This window comes from Chroicocephalus ridibundus, chromosome 9 (genome assembly GCF_963924245.1).
Source record: "Chroicocephalus ridibundus chromosome 9, bChrRid1.1, whole genome shotgun sequence".
Lineage (NCBI taxonomy): Eukaryota > Metazoa > Chordata > Aves > Charadriiformes > Laridae > Chroicocephalus > Chroicocephalus ridibundus.
The window spans coordinates 23,406,764-23,428,388 of NC_086292.1; the positions used below are offsets into that span (position 1 = coordinate 23,406,764).

Consider the following 21,625-nt stretch of genomic DNA (forward strand, 5'->3'; position numbering starts at 1 on the left):
GCACTGCCTGCACCCGGGCTGGGGACAGAACTCGCCTGCAGGCTCTGCAGACAAGAAAGGAAGAAATACTGCAACATGCCGGGGCAATGTCCAACGCTGCCTTCCCTCTGAGGCCTAATGGAGATACACCCCCAGGCTGTGATTCTGTCCACGCTTTCCTGCAGAGAGTTTCGATTAAACATGAGTGTTTAAAGCTCGCGCTTTCTTGCGGCAGTGGAAGTGGAGCAGATCACGCCAGGGCCTCTCCACTCACATGTCCATGTCCCGCAGGTGTCCAGGCTGTCGAGGAAAACCTCCTGTGCTGCTGACGGAGAATCTGGCTTTCCGGCAGGCACCATGCTGTTTGGCTTGTCTGCCTAGAAAGCTTACAGACCTAGTCCTGCTGGGGAAAATTATTTTCCAGGCCTGTGAAAGGAGCCTCCACGGTCCCTATGGCCTGGCAAAATGGAGAAACATCTCAGTATTCTGGGATAACAAGGGAAAGAAGTGGGGAAGGATGGCCGGGTATTTAAGGTTGACTGTGGAGTGAAGGGGACTCAGGAGTTTGAAACGTACTGGAAGATAACAGCTACTGAAATGTTATTTTTCAAGTATCATGCAAGATTTGAGAAGAGCTCAAGCAGTTAAGTAACTTAGTCGAGTTTAGCTGCGCTTGTTTGCTTCACCTCATTTTTACATCCTGTTCCTCAGTTAAAAGAAAGTCATCAGCAAAATTCCCAAAGTGTACGTCTAGGTCGTACCGCTGCGGGAATCCTGGTGGGTAACCGTACATTTCTGGGTGCAGTGCAGGGGCTGTTTGCAGACTGGCATGGTTCAGCAGGTTGTTCCTGTGAGAATAGAATTGATGAGCAATACATGCATTTTCTAGATTGCTATTGGAATTATTTAATTAAATACTTGAACCTTGCTTACATACTGGATGAATTCTGTTCCACTGAATTCTGTTTCAGGGGATTCTTCGTTGCATTGCCTTTTAACTGGGGCAGGCTGCACGTGCACAGATTGCTGTGCTGAGATGGCACATGCTGGCCGTGAAACTCCTAGAAAAGAGTGATGCTTGCTCCCGTGTTCACAGGTTTTCTTGGGATCATAGAATCTTCATGGTTGGAAAGGACCTTTGAGATCATTGAGTCCAACCATACACACACAAAAAAAACCCCCAACCCCTACAATCTCTGCCACTAGAGCATGCTCTGAAGTGCCAAATCTAGACGTTTCTTAAATACCTCCAGGGATGGTGACTCAACCACCTCCCTGGGCAGGCCGTTCCAGTGCCTGACCACTCGTTCAGTAAAGTCATTCTTCCTAATATCTAATCTAAACCTCCCCTGCCGCAGCTTCAGACCATTTCCTCTGGTCCTGTCATTGTTCACCTGGGAGAAGAGGCCAACACCCACCTCTCTCCCACCTCCTTTCAGGTAGTTGCAGAGGGCAATGAGGTCTCCCCTCAGCCTCCTCTTCTTCAAGCTAAACATGCCCAGCTCCCTCAGCCTCTCCTCATATGACCTGGTCTCCAGACCCCTCACCAGCTTGGTAGCTCTCCTCTGGACACGCTCCAGCACTTCAATGTCCTTCTTGTACAGAGGGACCCAGAACTGAACACAGGACTTGAGGTGAGGCCTCACCAGTGCCGAGTACAGAGGCACCATCACTTCCCTGCTCCTGCTGGCCACTCTATTCCTGATACAAGCCAGAATATGCAGGATCACTGCATATGTCATAGTGTTCATCAGCAAACCAATTCCTTGAGAAAACCACTGAAGGTGCTGTTCCGTCACCTTTCAGCCTCCCCCAGGGAGAGTTTCCAATGTGACAAACCCCAGCCCGACACTTCTCCTGTAAGGCAGGGTGTACCTGATCTTGGTCAGAAGCAGCCTGGGCAGGGTGGCAGAAATGCTTTGCAAGCAGGAGGGTTGCATCTAAGGTATTCAGAGACAGGAGGACAGTAGGTGGCACTCAAGGATATGGAGCAGAATTTCTAGGCTTCTTAGCAACCCCCGAATAATTGCTTTTTACAGTGGCATCTGTGGAGCGCTCTCACGCTGGCATTCCTACTCGTACAATCACGAAGAATGAGAGATGCCCATCGGCTTGGAGGAAGCTAACCAGGGAATGCAATTTGCAAGTCCTTTGCTCTGAGAAATATCAGAAATGCAAATAAACATCTCTGAGCGTGACCAAAATATGGCTTATTTCCTTGGCTTGAAGTGATTTCTTGCCATTGTCAGTCTCCGCTTGTGCTGGCTTTTAACCTTATCAAACAAGCAAACTGTGACTCACACGGGCAGGACATTCAGCCAGACAATTAACCCACTGTCCCTAATAGCTTTCCTGCTGTTGGGCAAGGTGCGCTGGACAGTAAGAAAGAAAGCTGACTCGCTGAACTCCTTTGATATCCCTAAATTCATCAAGGCGCTTGCGCATGGGTTGCACCTTCCATTGGCCTAAGCCCCCTGCAAGTGTTGAGCTGCGTGGAACGAGGGCCAAAGTGGTGGTTGTGTTCTGGTCCCCTCCCGCAGCCTGCGAGCAAACAGGAGGCAAAAGCCCGGCCACTTTTCAAACTGCACGTCTTGCTTCGGCCTCACGTTGTATCCCGAGATGCAGTTATTTGCTTCCCCCCACATAGGGGGAAAAAAATACAGAGCAGGCATGCAAGGTATACCAGACTGACAAAACTCCTGAAAACATCTGCACATTCTGCCCGAAGTTAATGCTGGTGATTTGCAGAAGTTGGTTTAGAGTGAGTAGGTCAATTCTGATTAAATTGGCCATCTCCCTGGAACGTTTAGTAAAAGCATTGGCTAGTTAAAGATGACGGACCTGTGCTCTCTGAATATGGAACCCTTTACATCAAATGAAGGAAGTCCTTATTATGTCTCTTCCCGAAATCAGATGTTTTATCGGGATTCGGAGGCCAGTTTGTTCAGCTGCATTGCCAGGAGGGAGCCCGAGCCGAGAAGCAGGATTAATGCCAGGTAGGCTCCCAGGCAGCCGTCAGGATGGCACGGACGTCTGAATTGCCAGAGTTTTGCTGAAATCAAACCGAAGACCTAAAAACAAATCCCCTCTGTATGGTTTTGTGTCCTCTCAGTAGCCCCAGAGCCGGTCCCGGGGTAGAGCCATAGTCTAAACTTTATTTGACAGGAAATACTCTGGGTTCGCACAGGTGGCTGCTCTGTTCCAATGAAGGTAGCTGCTCAGCAGCCAGCTGTAATCTGAGTAGCGCCGCATCATTTGCAGTTCTGAATTTTAGTTTTCTCAAATGATCTGTATGTTTTGGCAGCTATTTCTTGTGATAATGGATCTTTTTCAATTTCATCAAAAACCGGGGAAAACCACCTGTTATTGTCACATGTTTGTGTACTTTGTGGTGAAACAGTTTTTTAGAAAATATTTATATTTTTACATTTAGAAGGTATTCATTTGGGGTCTGTGTTTGCTCGCGGGCTTATTTTCCAGTGCGCTGGTGGTTCAACTGTTGCTTTATTAGTTGCCTAAATAATGGGTGAAGGCTGAAGGAAACCTGCATGAAGGAAATTAAAGGAGAGGCCACCGTCCTGCCCTTGTGCTGCCATACAGAACATCAGCAAAAAGGAAAATGTTTACTGGTGTGAATATTTTATTAGACTGTGGTTTCATTTAGATAAAATATTATGAAGAATTTCTATCTCAGAATTGTGTGGAGAGATCATCTCTCTGTTGGGGTTAAAATGCTACGAGGAACCCTTTGTACGAAGTTGGTGACACAATTCAATTAATGGTACGGTTGCCTCGTTAACTGTCTGTATCACTCCACGTAAAAATTCCAGATATAGCTCCAGCTGCTTAAACTGCGAGCAAAGATCATGATTGAGCCTAGAAATTTTTCCTCTAACTTCACGTGTAGTTTTAGGCTCTGCCAGTAAGTTGAAAGATGAATGTAACATACGGATTCATGGAATGACAGACCACCCCGGAATAATTTGATACTTCTCTAAGAGAAGAGATGCAACCTTTGGGGTGGCAACAGTGTTCTCTGTGTTTTCTTCTTGGCAAGCATCTCATTTTGTTAGCAGGGTTGTTTTAAGTATAGTGCGTGATAAAGCTGGCTCCTTGCATTTAAAATATTACTTTAATGATACTAAAGCAACCTTTCCCTAGATCAGATAATTACATCCATTCTGGCTTTAAATTTGCTTCTTTCTTACAAGTCCTGTCAAGGCTGCAAGTCATTGCCATACTGGATAGAAAGCAAAATCTACCACAGTTAGTCAAAATTCTCAAAACAGCAGCATAACGGGCGCAATTGTTTAATTTGCAATAAAATACAGTCACATCAGTTCATCGCTGTAACTTGTGAGGCAAGAACCAAAAGACCTTTGGAGGTTCATCGGCTCTGCTGGGGTTTCCCTCGGTGGCGGAGGGTTTGCCAAGGAGACCCCGCTGCTCCGTGCCCATTGCCTGCTGCTCCTTGCCCTGGGGCTGCTTGTGCCACACCAGCAGCTCCACGGGGTGAAAAACGCATCGCTCAGAGGAAAACCGAAGCTGAGTGAACGGTGGCACAGCCCCGCTCGGATGCGATCGGTGGCTCAGGCTCAGGTAGAGATTTTGTGTGGTGTTGCACTGTGGCAAAAGAGCATCTTCTAGGCGCAGAGGTTCGAGTCGTGCCAGCAGTGGTCTCACCAACGCCGCGTCTGGCTGCAGCGTCACCCTCCTTTTCTTACTTGGTGGCTCCTTCCACCTTCTTAGCCATCGTACCCCCCGAGAGCCCATCCTCTGCTGAGCATCTGTTGCTGAGCCTTTTTGGACTTGCAGCATTCAAGAATACAGTCCTTCTCCTAAAAGGCATCTTCATCCTTTGTGTGTAGGTTATGGCCCTGGGCTTGGCTGCGCTAGAGTATCTGCTATTGAAGGGGTCCAGATAGCTTTAGGATAGACTTTCTTTCCCTCTAGAAAAAATGCAGGCTAAAAACTTAAAGGTAAACTCAATTTCTCATGTAACCCAGTGCCCAGGAGTTCAAAATGTCAGAAAAACATTAAATTCCACTCCGCTGATGATAAAATCAGAAGCGTCGGCAGTGCTGCCCTGCAGACCAGCTGCTGCTCTAGGCTGGTGATCGCCGCAGGCTGCGGGGGGTCAACCAAAACGTTCTGTACTTCTCGGGCACGACAGAGATTTTCAGCACTCTCAGTTGTGTGACTCTCAGGGTGATACGGATGTCTCCGAGTCATTTGTCTATGTAATTCTGAAGGAAATAAATTAGCAAAAAAAAAAAAAGACATGCATAGCTTTACACTTACTGGTGTGGTATTTCAGGCTAAGAAATACTTTACTTCCTAGGTAAGAGAGAAAGAAGGAAATAATTTAAATTTTTTCCTTCCCTTGGGAATAATGCAATGCAGTAATGTTAAAACTGTATGTAATTGCTTTCTATTTTTGTAAAGCCTGTGGCAGCTATGAAACTTTAAAGTGAATCCTGGGAAGCCTGGTTAGTATAAAATGCTTCAGTTGCAATACGTTAATGGTGCAATGGGGGTAAAAAGACTTGTAGCAGTGGGCAAGGGTAGGCTTTTTTCCACAGCCCACAACAGTGGATTTCCCTGGAACGTGCGAAAGAATCTTCTAAAGCTGGAAAACCTGTCAGAAAGTGACCGCTTTCGGGTACATCTTCTGGGTTGCGGTTTCCCATCGCCTGCTGCCCTGAGTTAGAGCAAGGAAACCTGAGGGAGCGCTGGTACCCAGTGTTGCACTCTTCTCGTTTCGAAAGGCCGTACCCTCATTTCTCAGGGAATTAGGTGAGGCATCTCCTGGACTTCTGTCGTTGACCATTCCGAGGGTCAGAGCACTACGGGGAGCAGTGGACCAGCGTACGGCCTGGAACAGATCCAGAGGGTGGCCAAGAGGTGCTTCGAGCATGGGCTGTGTCACCGCGTTAACTGCTGGGAAGTTGCGCTTTGCGCTGGGATTGAGAATCATTCAAACATAATGACTTCCTACCATTTGTAGTTCCATTCGTTCAAGGCCTACGAGCAGTTAAAGCGAAACATAAAAGGCAGTAAATATTAGAGCCCCAAAAGGAGAAATATTGCATGTGTTTTAGTTTTTGGCCAAGCCAATAAATGATGTTGAAAGAGGCCATATTTGAACAGATAGGCATCTCTAGTAAGAACTGCATCTCTTAACTCTGTTTTTTCTATATATATGCATATGCATATATACATTATATATACGTGTGCGTGTATGTGTATATATATATAAAATGTCATCATGAGCCTAAACTACATAATACACCCTTATTCTTCCTGTGTGATTTTGAAGGGTGGTTTTTATACCCTTTTATTCCTCTCGATAGATACAAAGCACTGTCTAAACACAACGAATGTGTTCTGAAGCCTGTTCCAAATTCCTGTTCATGGTTGGAAAAGAAATGAGTGCCGCAGCTTACTGTGAGTTTGCCATGAAAAATTTCTGAGGCTACGGGGATGCATTTTGCATAACTCTGGGCTTTATTGTTGGGTAAGCAGGTATTTTGCCACTATTATTCCTGATTTGGCCTGAGTGTTACACTGCATATTCCCAGGAGGCATCCTGGGGCACATCGTGCTACAGAAGTAGTACATATGTACAAGCAATAGTCATTTTTTTTTTTAAATGTAAATATAGTGAGCCAGTCCATTTGTAGCGTAGGGCGTGTTTGTCTGTGTGTGTACAGATGACTCCTGGCTACCCCAGCTGAGCACAAAAAGCTGGGCAAAGCTCGTCAGATTTTGTTCGAGGCTTTGGGGAGAATCATGGGGTTTGTATCAGCCTCCATCTATTCTGCAGCCCCACAGTTTCTTTTCAGCCGCAGGTTCTAACACTTTTTTTCTTTTTCCAGCTCAGTCGTTCTCCTACAATCTGGAGTAATTCTGTTTTACCATTCGATACAATTAATTTTGCTTCCATTTGCTGTGTTTTGGGTTATTCAGTCACCTCCTGCTGCAGCGGCTGGTAATTTTTTGACTCTCATGCAGTGAACAGTGCAACAATCCTATATAGCAGTGTTATACAACACTTTCTATCCATAAAACCTCTGACAAAAGCGATTAAATTTCATTGTTGCCATCTTGCTTGATGGAAAGCACAAAAAATTTAAGGGAACTCTCATCCGCCAGCAAATTAGCTCCACACAGAGATGGTCTGCGACTTTGCCAAAATGCTTTTGAGTTTCTGTATTTTGCTGCCAATGGTTTGTGCCCATCTCAGCTGTTCAGTGACAGGCGGGGACTGTGATTTGCTTTTTCATCCCGGCGCAGGAGGTGAAATCCCACCTATGGACCGTGACTCTGGGTTCAATCTGAGTGTTTGACCCACGTTTCCCGTGAAGAATGACAGCATCTCGGGTTCCATGAGATGCTTTTCAGTGTTGGAGGCTGAAGCCATATACACAGGCATCCTGCAGAAGTTTCCTTCTAAGATTTCACACACAGCGTTTTTATCCTGATCAGAGCCAGAAGCTAACACTGGTCTCAAAGTAATATCATTGCAATAAGCCTTCCAAATGCTTTTCTCTATGAACTTGTCCAGCATAAACTCCTAGCATCCACAAAACGTCTGGAGGCAAAAAAAAATCTGCAGTTTGATTACACGCCGGCTAAAGAAATATCGCCTTTTGTTCTGACCTGCTGCGTTCATCTCATTCCCTTCAGCACTCTCCTGTCTGGTCTAACAACCAGCACATTAAACGTATGACTGATTTTAAGGGCACAGATTAATTCGAGTTTCTTACAAAGAATTTGGGTTTTGCTTACCCAGGTGTTTTGTACCATTTCGTTCTTTCTGGAGCCAAATTTGGACTGAGATGCACGCTTTCCATTGGAAATGCAATCACTAAAGCTTAGAAGTGCTGGGGTCCAAGAATTCATTTCACTCCATCATCTGCACTTCTAAATATATGGTAATTGCTATTGTTTGTGTATGAAATGAGAGAAAATAGAAGAAATTAGAGAAATGTTACCTTCCGCAGAGAGGGTATTTCTGAGGATAAGATTGTTTTAAAAGTATAACGTCATTAACAGAATTGGTTTTTTTAATCCTTCTTTGCATCTTGGCACAGTCACAGGGCACGTTTCTTGTGTTTTGTACATTTATTTGAAACAGAATTAGAATAAACTTCTTTTTGTACAGATTACTGGCTTTGTAGGCGGTGTAGGTGTTTTTCAAATGCACACACCATGCTTACTTTAAAGTAATTGCATTTTGAGATAGGATATATATTATGCCCTTCCTTTCAAGCTATAGTCATGCATTACAAGCTGCCTTTCTCCAAATTTCCAGAGTGACATTTTATTATTGCAGATCATTTTCGGAAACTTCCTGAGAAAGTAAAACGTCTCTTCATATAACTGCCTTTTCAGCTAGAAGCATAACAGAGTGCCGTGGGACGGTAAAGACTAAAAGGATTAGCCGTTAGGAGGGTGCTCATATCACTCCTGTCTTTAAAGCCATCCTGACAGCTTGCCCGGCAGTAATTCTGGGCACCGTGACTTTGATCTGATGGTGGCTGTGGTTCCTGCGGTGCCAGGGCTGACAGCAGGCGACACCTACTAACCTCACGCCGCGGGTATGAACATTTGCTGTCACTTTTGCTTCTGCTAATCTTTTGGTTGCGGTGCCGTTGCCTTGTTCACATCAACAGCAGAAGTTGTTCCGGGGGGAATCAGTCATGGGAAGTGTTCGGGCAGCTCCAAGGAAGAGGTGAGAGAGGCTGTTCCTCATCGAATACTGCTGAAAAGGTGGTTGCTGTAGAAACCTCTTCCAGGTCTAGCTAATGTCAAGAATCAGACGGTACCCACTGCGGCGCCATAGATCAGACTCCCCCCACGCGCAGGGAGCCTGGCAGCCCTTTCTAGAGACACCGGAGGTTTCCTGGCCATCTGCCTGACAGGGGAGCAGCCATCATCGCCATCGCAATCCTCGTCCCCGTCCCTCCATGCACAGTCAGCATCGCCCCCACGCATGTTCGCAGGGACCACTCTGTCTGGCAGGGCACGCCCCCCGCTGCTTTCCTCCGCGTCTTGCACTCACAGCTCGCTTCAGCCTGTACCAGAAAGCTGCTCTAGCAACTCAGAGGGACAATTAGTGAGGGGCAAAGCGTGACCGAATGTGGTTTAGCTTGGGCTGGCGGCAGAAGCCTGGGGCTGTACAGGGAGCACAGGTACCACTTGAAGGAGATCGGACTTGTTCTTCCCTGGAGCATTCGCTGAGACATCGTCGGAGAGCCAGCAGACCAGAGGGGTGCTTAGCTGCAGCTCTGAGCTCCGTTGGAGGTTGATGGCAACTAAGCTATTGCAAAACGAGAGCAGGAGGCGCAGAATTTGATCGTAGCTTCATAAAGGCATGAGTCATAATTTAACCAAGTTCAATTCGTTTGTAGAGCAGAGGTGCCTTTTAAAGTAAAGATGCTTCAGCCACAAAATGCTTTACTTATTCCTTTTGATAAGGACCTCTTCAATGCTTGCCGCTTTGGATTTCAGTCCACTTACAGTCCGTCTAGTAGGGGGTGCGAACGTGCTGAAATAAATGGTTTATCTCCCCGGAGCTGAGGTTGTGTAGTGTGGGTTTTGTGAGTTACCTCGCGCTTCTTCCATGGGTTTCCCACTGGTAAAATGAGCTCATGTGCCCATCCCCTTCTGCCCTGCTCTTTGTGGAGTTTTCCTGGGCTTCACAGGGACAATTTGTAATAATTTGCTCTGGTTTAGTTCATCTCGGGTTTCCGGGTGTAAGGTATCCTGGGTGTCTCTTGGCTGGGTAATTCCTTTCAAAATATGCTCGCTGAGACTAACGTTTCTCCCTTTCCGTTTGAGATCAGTAGGATGGAGCTGCGTTGTTCTTAATGTAACGTTGATGCTGGAGAGTGATGTTTCTGATCCTTGGGGTAAACTTTGAGAGATTGCTTTAGATATCCGTGTTCTGAATGAAGACACAAGAATATCTCATTATTCAACTATTATGAAGTCTCCCATGTTTTCAGTGGCTATAGATACTGTTGATTTGTTTTGATAAGTGTGTTAGAAGCCCAGAGCTTGGCGGGACACGTTATTGATTCACGCAATCCATTCAGGGCATTAGCATGGGAGTGTCGTTCACAAATCAATTTCTCCGATCTTTAATTTAAATACCAGCGCCCCTTGAGGATCTTTCTGGGTCACTTTTATTCTCAAGCTGTACTTCAGCGCCGAGTAAGCTGATTAATAAATGCAGGCCCCCAAATTAGCTGCGTGCCAGCTGCTGCCAGATGTAGCTATCTAGTCCGTTCAGTTTGCTGGCATACTTGTTTCTGTGAAGAGTAATCCTTGGCTCTGTCTACCTTCAAAACAGTTTTCAAATTTCGGCCCCTCAATGCCAGCTGCACTGTAAGGAGACAAGTATTCCTCTGTTATTAAGGCACACCGCCTAGGAAGAGTATTTAAGGTGAAGTAGCGTCATTTAGCTAGTTATTAGGCTGTGTAGAAAAAACTGTCTGCTGCCTTTCTCCTCAGCAGACAGAAACTGAGAAGTACATATCGAGAGAGCTTTAGAAGGGATCGGAGTGAAGTTAATGCCACATAGCGCTGTGCAATCCGTCACAAGAATGTTGTGAGGCAATTAGAGGTGAATGTCATATGCGATTGGGTGAGGATATGGGGGAAAGCTTAAGAGCAAGGAACAGAGCTAGAACGGTCACTTGGAGGCACTGCCCAATTAATGTTCCTTTGCCTTCAGCTGCTGGTCATGGAAAACAGATGTGTGGGAACTGGCTACGGGTTTATGGAGTGTCCGGAGAGGTTTCTTTGTCCACCCCTCATGCACGTGCCCCTTAGTGGTATCGTAGAATTAAAATATCCCAACGGTTACTCAGAAATGATGGCCTAGCTTCCCAGATTATTTCCTTTTCTTTTTTCCTTTCATTTCTTTTCTCTCTATGTTTCAGATTATGCTTGGCCTTTGCCTAAACAGTTGTGCCCTATATGGATTTCCCTAGATGTGCTCTTTTCAACTGCATCTATTATGCATCTCTGTGCCATCTCTCTTGATCGGTATGTAGCAATACGCAATCCCATTGAGCACAGCCGCTTCAATTCCCGCACCAAGGCTATTATGAAAATTGCTGCAGTTTGGACCATATCCATAGGTAAGCAATGCGGCTCACGATCTTAACTGTGTCTTAATGAATAATAGTGTTACTCCAATTTTCATTTAGGATTTTCTAAGAGGATACTCAAATTAATTTCCCTGGCCTGCATGCCTGAGTATAATAAATGATTACTGGGAAACAGAAGTCTTTCATTGCGGTTGGTCAGTGACCAAAATAAGCCGTCATTTTTCGGAATACCACCGCTTCTGATGCTGAAGCATTGCTGCTGCGTACGTATCGATGGTAACACAGACAAATGGTACTATAAAACTGCCGTGTTAAACAAAGCAGAAAACAGCACTAGCAAAGGCTGCGGGAGCAAAACCCAGGCAGTAGAGCTGACATGTCGACGCTGCAGTTGCTGCAGTTAAACTCCCTCCAATTCCGGTAGCGGGTGAAGAGAAGCCGCGCAGAGCTGAAGGCAGGCTAACAGCCGGGTGTTTATTGCTCCTGCGCAGCGTTACGGCCGGTGTCGTGTATCTGCCACACTTGGGCTGCTGCTGGTCCTGAGCGACCGAGTTTGGAGTCACAGTAAACGAGGAGCAGGCACAACAGCAGACACTTCGGTATCACTGTGATAAAAAGCAGTAAATAAAGCAGCGGTAAAATAAGGAAGAAAAGGAAAAAGCATAGCAAGATGACTCTGTAATACCAGGAATTATGTGAAGGAAAATATTTTGGGGGGAATTCTTTCAATGTGCTTTATAAAAGGGACGTTTGGGCCAGGGTCAGAAGAATTGCGTGGCCACTTCCTCTGCCGTATTGACTTTTTTGCTGGGATAAAATACAGTCTTAAAAGATTTCATGTTTAATTTTTCTTTTATAAAGCGGTTGTCACTTTCAGCACTGTATTGCAAGGAAAAGCATCTTTCAGGTGCTTGAACTTCGCTTGGTTTTTGCCTGCTTGAAAAGTGGAATATGATTCCAGATGTCCGGGTGCTGCAGGGGCCACTTTTGAAGAAGCTTGCCATGGAAAAAGCCTATGGAAAAAAGCAAAAAAAAATAAAAAATAAGGGAAATGTACTTTCTCTCCTCATGAATATATCAAGAATATCTATTAAAAACAAATTTTCATGTCCGACAAGCCTGCTACGGTTCCTCTAGGTAGTACAATCCACGGTGAAATTGGATTGGGTTTAATCAATTCATTTAAAGGTGGGGTGGGTTTTAATTATTATTTTAAACTGTGCTGCCTGTTTGGCATAGGAGGGAAAGATGTTGAATTCAGTGCATAAGCAGCCGCGTGCAGGACGCTTGGGCCCATGCGCAGGGCGGTTGCGGGGCGGCGCAGAACCTGCGCCTGTGCTGCGACGCGGGGCAGCGGGAGCAGCCGGGTGAAGCTGCCCCCAGCACTGAGCCGCGCATCGCAAAACCTGGGCTGTAAGACTGTCTGGAGCTAACTTGAAGATTTTTGCCTGTGCTGCCTTACACGTTGCAGACATTTACTGTGTCCAGTTCTGGGCTCCCCGGTTCCAGAAGGACAGGGAACTGCTGGAGAGGGGACAGCAAAGGGCTACCAAGATGCTGAGGGGACTGGAACACCTCTCTCATGGAGAAAGGCTGAGGGATTTGGGTCTCTTCAGTCTGGAAAAAAGACGACTGAGGGGGGATCTTATCAACACTTATAAATACTGAAAGGGTGGGTGTCAGGGGGATGGGGCCAGGCTCTTCTCAGTGGTGCCCGGGGACAGGACAACGGGTAACGGGCACAAACGTGACCATGGGAAGTTCCACATGAACATGAGGAGGAACTTCTTTCCTGTGAGGGTGGCAGAGCCCTGGTACAGGCTGCCCAGAGAGGTGGTGGAGTCTCCGTCTCTGGAGACATTCCAAACCCGCCTGGAGGCGTTCCTGTGCCACCTGCTGTGGGTGACCCTGCTCTGGCAGGGAGTTGGACTGGATCATCTCCAGAGGTCCCTTCCAACCCCTGCCAGTCTGGGATTCTGGGATTCTTTGATATCCTTAGAAATTTTGGCTAGTGCTGGATGCGGCTGCCTGCACAAGCGCCTTGAGGGCTACGTTGTGGTTTGGATTATGGGTCCAAGGAGTAAAGTAAGGCAACGGGTCCTTCATGCATGGTTCACTGAGTAAGCAGACTCATAAGCAAAGCTGGGGCATGACCAAGTAGATGTACAGCCAGCCATAGAACTACCTCTTCCTGGAGTTACTGGGTGGGGAATGGGCTCAGGACAATGAAAATGGAACATTATGGGCTCTGTTGTCCACCATGAACTAAAGTACCTCAGCCAGGATAGGCAAGGTGACTTTGTGCTGCTGTAGAGTGCAAATACCCCTGCCCAGCTTTCTCGCATGATGTCTAGCAAGTCTGCATTTATAATAGGATGTGAAACAGGTGAAATAATGAACATTAAAAGAAATAGCTTGGAAAGGAGGTGGAACGGCACTTTTCTTTCACAGGCACTTTGCTCGTCAGCCCTCAGTAAGGCGATGGGTGCTGCATTTATTCCCCAGCATCCAAAAGTCTTTCTGAAGAAGCTGTGAGCAGCTGCTTGGTGGGATGTTGGCAGTGCATGATGCTTTGGGGGCCAGCCTCGGGCATCGCTCCCCTCCCCAGGCTGGGGATGTGTGACAGCTGTACCCACGTGCCTTCCTCTGCTGGCATCATCGCTGAGAGGGTGTACAGCATCTCTGGGCTTTCTTCATGTTCTGTCCGTTCTCTTTGATGGAGGGGCCCAGGGGAGTCTTTGCTTGCATCCCCTTTTTTGAAGATACAGGCAGAATCGATACAGCCCAGACGGTCTGTTCAGGGCACTGAAACGCGGTTGGGTTTTCACCCTTCTCAGTGCATGCAATCAGGCTTACCCATTTACTCGGGCTTTCTCCAGAAGGTTGCATTAAATGGAGAAAGAAAAGTACTCTTGGTGTGTATCTAGCTTATTTTAGCGTAACTATTTTTACTTCGTAAATTAATTTAGAACAGACACAGGAATAAACTGAACATGGACTGAAAGAGAAGGACTCACACGAAGTGTCTTCAGCTCTTACGTGCTTGTCACTTGGAAAGGCCTGAGGAAATCCCAGGCAATTTTCAAGAGGATGAAATAGGTCAAGTAAATTCACCCTCTCTTCAGCATGAAGAATCACAAAAGAATTTGTGCGTTTCTGCACATGGTTAAGTATCGAACTCAAAGCAGCACTTAAGCGTAGGCTGGTCAGTTTGCATTTCCTACATCCTGCTTCAGGGGGACTGAAGAAACTTTTAAATGCATCCCATGCAAAGAATCCTGAATTCAGTTCCTGAATCAGAATTTAAAATAGGAAGTAAAAAGCATGTAATTTATCTTAATTTAGTAGCTTTTGCATTCCATTTGCCTGAAATGTTAATGCTGACAACGAAATGTATAATAGAGGTTCTTTGCTCATTGAGCTATGAATTTGGCAGGTTGCACAAGCCTAGACCTATGATTAGGTTTTTAAGCAGGGGGACAGAACCGAGTCCTCCTGTCTGTTGACAGGAGTTGCTTTATGAGTGAGCCTTTTCCATAGCCCTCTTTCTTCCAGATTAAAGTGCATCCCAGCCAGTTGTCCTGTGTTTTAGCAAAAGTAATCTAGGCAAGACTTCTTGCGTTCAGTGGGAGATAAAGAGGGTGCTGTGGAGCGCTGTGAATTTCTGTGATACGTAGCACTGTGCTGAGGCTGGAAATAGAAATGTAGGCAACAGAAACATCCACACAATTGCAAATGAAAATAAATTATAAAAGTGAGCTTGCTGGCGGAATCCCGGTGGTGTTGCAAGACTTCAGCTTTGCACAGTTGCAAGTGCAAAGGTTTTCACTAGTAACACGTGGACCCAGAGAGGTGGTGGAGGCCCCATCCCTGGAGACATCCAAGGCCAGGCTGGATGAGGCTCTGAGCAACATGATCTAGTTGAAGATGTCCCTGCTCCCTGCAGGGGGGTTGGACTAGATGGCCTTTAGAGGTCCCTTCCAACCCAACACATTCTGTGATTCTATGATTTAACAATCTCAGGGACTGCCTATATCCTGCTCCGAGGAAGGTGGCCTTGGGCCACCCTGGCCAAGAGAGGAGATCCCCACGCAGCTCTCAGCAGGAGCGATGGGGAGACAGTCAAACTCTAAATGCACGCCGTATAATACAGGAGAAAATAATGGGTAATATTAATATAAAAGAAACATCACTTTGGAAATGTGAATGAAAGCGCTGCAGCGATGTGGAAGGGTGCACGCACATTGCTTCTGATATGAAAAGAAGCAAAATGTTTTAACTCTGAAGCTCCTCGTGGCCCAGCTGTGTGACTGCCAGCACAAAAGGGGTTTTCCGCTGCTTCCTAGAAAGTTCAAGGTTTGGTCAAAATTACACATGCTACCAATTTCCCAGCTCACAGTTGTACATCCCTAGTAGCAGTGTAAATTCAATTTACTTGATAAGTGACTGAGATAAGGCCATCCTTTACATTCTACTCTTTGTATCGGTGCCATAAGCAGACCTCACCTCTTTTGTTTGTTTGTTTGAAAGAAGAATAAGTGACAAAAAAGGGAACGCGCTGTTGAATTATGGTAATACCATGTGTCATGTTAAAATTGGACTTTTTCCTTTTTATTCTCTCTCTAACTCACTAATGATATTATAATTTTGATTTCTGGTAGATATCCAGGGTTTGTATCTATAATAAACCATTCAACTTTAAAAAGGAATTTTACATCCCCATTTAACTTTCCTCCTACTTCATTGTTTTATCGAGATCTATTTATAGAAGTAAGAAAGACGTGTGCTGCAGGGATCAGTAAATACTCATCTCAGATTAAGTGATCTTACGCCTTACAGCTTTCTGCTCCTGCCCCGAGTGTTCCTCCCTCACGCAGACAGGGCAGCCCCATGCGTGCAGGCTGTCCTAATGATGTCCTTAAAGAGCCTCCAGGTACCAGTGAAGCCTGTCTAACTGGGGATAATCCTCGTGGGAAATGACACTCAGTTTGAGGAACGTGCTTGGAGTGGCCCCACCGATATTAAAAGGAATTGTAGTCTCCTTACAGGCTAAGAGCAAGTTGTGCGTGGAGGTAAAGGGGGACCGGAGCAATTCACGTAGGCTCCCTCAGGTCACGGGTTTAGAGCATGGTTAGGGCTTGGGGTTGCATTTCTGCCCATTGGTGTGTCTCTGGGATCAGTGACTTTCTCAGCAAGGCGTTTGTTCGTTCCCGTGGTGGCTTTGCTGATGAGAGGTGCTGGCTCCTGAGCACCCTCTGCTCAGTGCTGGGCAGCAGGTGCTCCCAAGAGACCGGACTCTGGAAGAGGAGCACGCACCCATCAGGCTCTTTGCAGCCTTCAGGCCCTGGTTAGCTAAACCAACCTTTGGACAAGCTTCATGGAAAAAAAATGGCAAAAACACTGCTAACGGAGAAGAGCAGATGAAAGGTCAAAATGTGTTATCAGGATTTTGCTCAAACCTTTCCCGCCAAGCAGGCTGGTTCTGTTTGCGGCCCGTCTCTTGGAGACAAGGAAGCAGTGTTAAGCTAACTATCACCAGCAAAGCAAAAATCAGACAGGCGCCCTTCATCTGGTGGAAAAGGGTACAAATTCCTGACTACAAGCACTGCTTTGGTAGGACAGTAATACTACTGCTGAGAAAGATGGTTGCCTGTTAGTAAAGCCTGAGAGAGGGTGGCATTAGTTTCTCTCCAGATTTGGGGGAAATTTCTATTCATGTATTTCTGCCTTTTTATGTTTAACGTTAAATGTCTGGCAGTGTAGGTTTGACTGAAATTCTTCCCTCATGAGCATGAGGGTCATAGTTGATTATTTCTGTAGGTAGAGGTGCTGCAGTGGTGGCGATCCTGGTGGCTTTTGTTAGCCTCAAGTGAGCGCAGGGGTGGCATTAGCATCACAACCCAGGCTACTACTTGCCTCTGTAGAAGCAGTAGAGCATGTTTGTGCTCATAAAACTTTTTCAGGCCTATCTTCTGGTCGTGGGTGAGACAGAAACCCTTGCTTTATGGTCTAGTGCATGACACTAAGGCTTCATCTGCCTCTTCTTTCCTGTTTGTTTTAATTGACTACAAGGTTACTTTCTCTAAAGACATTATTTTTCTTGAGTGTTTGAGTTGTCGAGAGTTTTGAGTCTTGATTCCCAAAAGGGACATTGATGTCCCTAGCTCAACAGCAAGATTTATCAGGCTGAAGAAGACCACAGCAGTTAACAATAACAAGCTGAGTTCCTCGCAAGGGGACTGCCTTGGGATTTCAGGCACGGGCACCTGGATTGGTTTGATTTTGTCACCAGATGTCCGTGAAATGTTTTGCCTGGGACAGCGGCAGGTGATGATGGTGTGTGAGGTGTTTTGCACAGAAGATGGATTGAGCATCCCACCACATCTGTCCCCGGGGGCAAGGGAGCTGCCAGTGTGTCCTGTTCGAGGTTACTGCTCCTGTTCAGGCATCCCTGTGTGATTTCTTAGGGAAGGCCAGTGTTGGTAGCAGGCATGCTGCCGGCAGGGGTGGGACCCCATCCCCCTGTGTTCAAATGCACCCTTGGAAACACGTGGCTGAGCAAGAGAAGTCATTTAGCCAAATAGAAGGGCAGGAGGGAAAATAATTTATTTCTTCTGTCTTTTACTGGCGTTTGCTGGTTTTCCATCTGGGCTCGGGTTGTTCAGTGCTCTCGCAAGGTTTAAGTAAAGGTCGGCAGCTTGTTCAGGCACAGTCAGTAATTACATCCCTCTGTTTGCACTTGCGCTTGTTGCGGGCAGGGAGATCCTTCAAAGTTCAGCTCCTTTTTATCTTTGGCTTTAAACCAATATGAGGCCAGCACTGCTGTTTTATTAGAACAGTTAGATAAAACTAGACCTAATCCAGCCCTGAAGGTGCATTGCTGCTGTATTAGCACAGTAATTAGTCTGCTGACATATGGGGAATATATGGAATTTTTGTGGATTTGAACACTTCAAAAGCCCACGTTCTGTTTGCCTCTGAAGAGCTTTGCTTCCTGAAACCGGTGCCTTTTCTTTCACAGTGCTGTCTGTTGGGATTCACTTCTTGCTGTCTGTTAGTTGTTATTATCGAAACGTGCAGGCATTTGAGAGACACTTCTCTTAAGAAACCGAAGAGATTTGTTTTAGTTTTCTTTTCCCTTCTGTGAGAGGGTTAGGGGAGTCAGTTCCTGTTTCCTTGAAGAGACTTTAATGTTAACGCATAGTTACAGAAGCTATTAACGTTCAAGTGAACATCTCTTATAGTTGTAACCCACATTTATTTTGTGGAATAATAAATATGAGGTTAAAGATATGGGCTTAAATATGCAGTGATTCGCATGGACAGCAGTGTCCTTGGTTTTGCAGCATAGACTGCTTTTGTGGCAGCCATAGGCTTTGACTGGCACACAGCTCTTTCTCTCCGCTTTTTTTTTTTTTTTTTAAATCATGTATAAATGCCAGGAGGGTGGTAGCAAGGTCCAAAGCCCACCTGCATCAGCAGAGCCCTGGCCATGGACCACAGCGGACTTTGAATCCAGTGCTGACACCAGGAGAGGTGATCCCTTGGCGTTCCCCGCGGCGAAATGTGACCAGCCCTGGGAATCCCACTGATGGAAAAGACAGAGTGAACCCACACCCAGGCCTCTGTTTTCTTTAGTGAGGTTGTTGTCCCTGGAGGAAATGAAATGTCTTCTTGTATAAGAATGTTGTAAGAAAGAATGGAAATTACTTCCTTTCTTAGTGGAAATAACCATCAAAGACTCCATCTTTCCAGTAATCTCTATCAGTCTCATGGGCTTCCACAGAAGAAAACAAGATATTAGACACAAAACCATTACTGGTTTTCATTTAAGTCTCAATTCTGTGAATGTCAATTTGGACTTTTAACCATATTATTTTTTTCTGGAGCAAGCTAGTAAATGTTTTACAAAGCCGTATTTGTAGTCATTTGGGTTTCATTTTATTAATTAAGAATCTGTGAACAGCATCTGTTACTCTGTGTCCACAGCATCACCTCAGCCCCCTTTGGTGAACTGTTCTGCTGGCTTAAAAACATCTTTAAAGCTGACAAGAAGCAGTTAGGACAACAACTGTGACTGGATTTGTAATCCGGAGGATCCCTCTCTGTCTTGCTTCCCACTGCTCTGTCAGAGAGAAGATAAAGGAGGGGAGAAGAGAAAACATCACACTCATCTACTGCCTTGTGAACTGCTGTGGTGAAAAGGGTTGTTCTGCTCAAGCTGCTGCCTGGCAGAAGGGTGCAGAGAGCTCCCGGTGTTGTATAGGAGGGATCTGGTTCATAGAATCACAGAAGATTTAGAGTTGGAAGGGACCCTGAAGATCATCTAGTTCCAACACCCCTGCCCTGGGCAGGGACACCTCCCACCAGACCAGGTTGCTCCAAGCCCCGTCCGGCCTGGCCTTGAACCCCTCCAGGGATGGGGCTGAGGCCCCAGCGCTGGAGGCAGCACTGCAGGGGGGTCTCACAGAGCAGAGCAGAGGGGCAGAATCCCCACCTCGCCCTGCTGCCCACACTGCTGGGGATGCAGCCCAGGATGTGGGGGTTTCTGGGCTGCCAGCACATGTTGCCGGCTCACGTTCTGCTTCTTATCCACCAACACCCCCAAGTCCTTCTCCTCAGGGCTGCTTTCAATCCATGCATTCAATCCTGGATTTGTGCTTGGAATTGCCCCCCACCCAGGTGCAGGACCTTGTACTTGGCCTGGTTGAACTTCATGAGGTTCACACGAGCCCACCTCTCAAGCCTGTCTGACCCCCTGGATGGCATCCCTTCCCTCCAGCATGTCAGCCACGCCACACAGCTTGGTGTCATCGTCAAACTTGCTGAGAGTGCACTCAATCACACCGACAATGTCGCCAACAAAGGTTTCAAACAGCACTGGTCCCAGTACCGACTCCTCAGTAATGCTTCATGGCTTGCTGGCTGGTGGTGGCTGATTCTTTCTTCTTAGTGGGGCAAAACCGGTTGCCGTAGTCACTGTTCAAACATCAAGCAAGAGGACCAAGTTTGCTCTGGTGACCAAAGTGTGATATGCAATAAGTTTGCAAGTTTTTGGAACAACACCGCCTCCCTTTGGGAATTCACTGCCACATTAGTTAGAAAGGTTTATTTGACACAACTGGAAAATGCCTCTGAGGCTGGAGACCTCAGCTCACTAAATCAGCCTGATGTTTGTGGATAAAGAGTGTGTCAGGTGCAAGGCAAAAGCTCATGAAATGCTCTGCACTGGGGCTCAGAGAGCTGGGCAGCAGTAAAGCCAGACAGCAGTAGGCTTCGGAGCCTCTTGCGCTGGTGTAGTGAGGTCAGCTTTCTCTGACCAACTGACCTTAGTTCTTAAATTATGAACAGTTACAACTGCAGTGTTAGTCCTGTGAGTTGCTTGAGTCAAGTGGAGTTGAATGCCTCCTCCATGCTTGCTCAAACAGCTGAACTCAAGCAAGGCCAGCATTCGTGTTTACCCGTGTTCAGGCGCCATGGGAATGCACAATCGGCACATGGTAAGCACAGCACGTACTGATCAGGGTAACCTTATTGAAATCAGGGCCAGGGTGTGAACTGTGTCTGCAAGCAGGTATTTGTGCGTTTGGGACTGTGGCAGTAGCAATTTTGCAGTAATTCCCCATGAAGGAAGCCCCTCTGGGGTGTCTGAGACCCTCCACAAGTTTGCCCAAGTTGTGTAACAGACTTAGTTCCCTTTACGGCTGGATTGTGGGGTGGATCAGTGATAAATCTCATATTAAAGAATGTGTTATCATTCTATGATTCTATTATAAGTGCAAGGTGGAAGGAAGCAGTTGGGATGAGGGCAATGCTGCCCCTTCAGCAGTGCTGTAGGCTAGCAGGCAGCTGAATGAGTGTGCGTTGGCAGCTCCTCCGAGGGCATCTCTCTTCCTACTGCTCTTAACGACAGGATTTTCCTGGATTGGAGGACAGACCCGTTGCGCTCTCTCTTCTGTGCTTTTTCAGTTTGAAATCCCACTTTGTTATGAGAGGTGAGGGACACTTTTCCATTCCAGCAGCTGCCTCCTCATTCCGTGTCATCAGTGCTGTGTTATCTCATGCTCATGCAGTGTTTTAGGCTGCCATCAGTGCTCTTGATTTGTATATTTGTCCTATCCCAGAACTAGGCTATTCTTCCCAAATGTACTTTATGTGTGTGACCATGAAGATATCCCGAAACCTCATCTCACTTCCCTTGGCTAAAGCAATAACACTACATTCAATGATGACTACTTCATGAATGAACTGTTATTCATTTTGGAGTTTTATTTCAAAGGGTATGTGTTATAGAGGGCTCTAAAGCATAAAATTATCCATGCAAATGTAATCCCAGTGTAATGCCATTGATTGAGATTTCTTCTTTGTGTAACGACTGCTCTGTCCACCTCTCATCACTTCCCAAGTGTCTGTGGTTTGACCGAGACAAGGCATTAGAAAGGTGTCTTTAATGATAAAGAGTCAATGGCTTGACGGATTGAGTGAGGGATCAATTAGATCAATTAGATATTCACAAGTCCCTG

General features: G+C 46.3%; 1 protein-coding gene across 5 annotated transcripts in view; it reads left to right on the plus strand.

The window, feature by feature from the left end:
• Nucleotides 1-21,625, plus strand: part of HTR2C (5-hydroxytryptamine receptor 2C) — a 269,572-nt gene that overhangs the window by 237,017 nt on the left and 10,930 nt on the right. For 4 of the 5 annotated variants that reach the window (XM_063346037.1, XM_063346039.1, XM_063346040.1 and 1 more), the window contains one exon: nt 10,932-11,132. The exons of the other annotated variant lie outside the window; for it this stretch is intronic. In XM_063346037.1, coding sequence (XP_063202107.1) covers nt 10,932-11,132 — 201 coding nt within the window. The remainder of the gene's footprint in view (nt 1-10,931; nt 11,133-21,625) is intronic. 5 annotated transcript variants of the gene reach the window in all.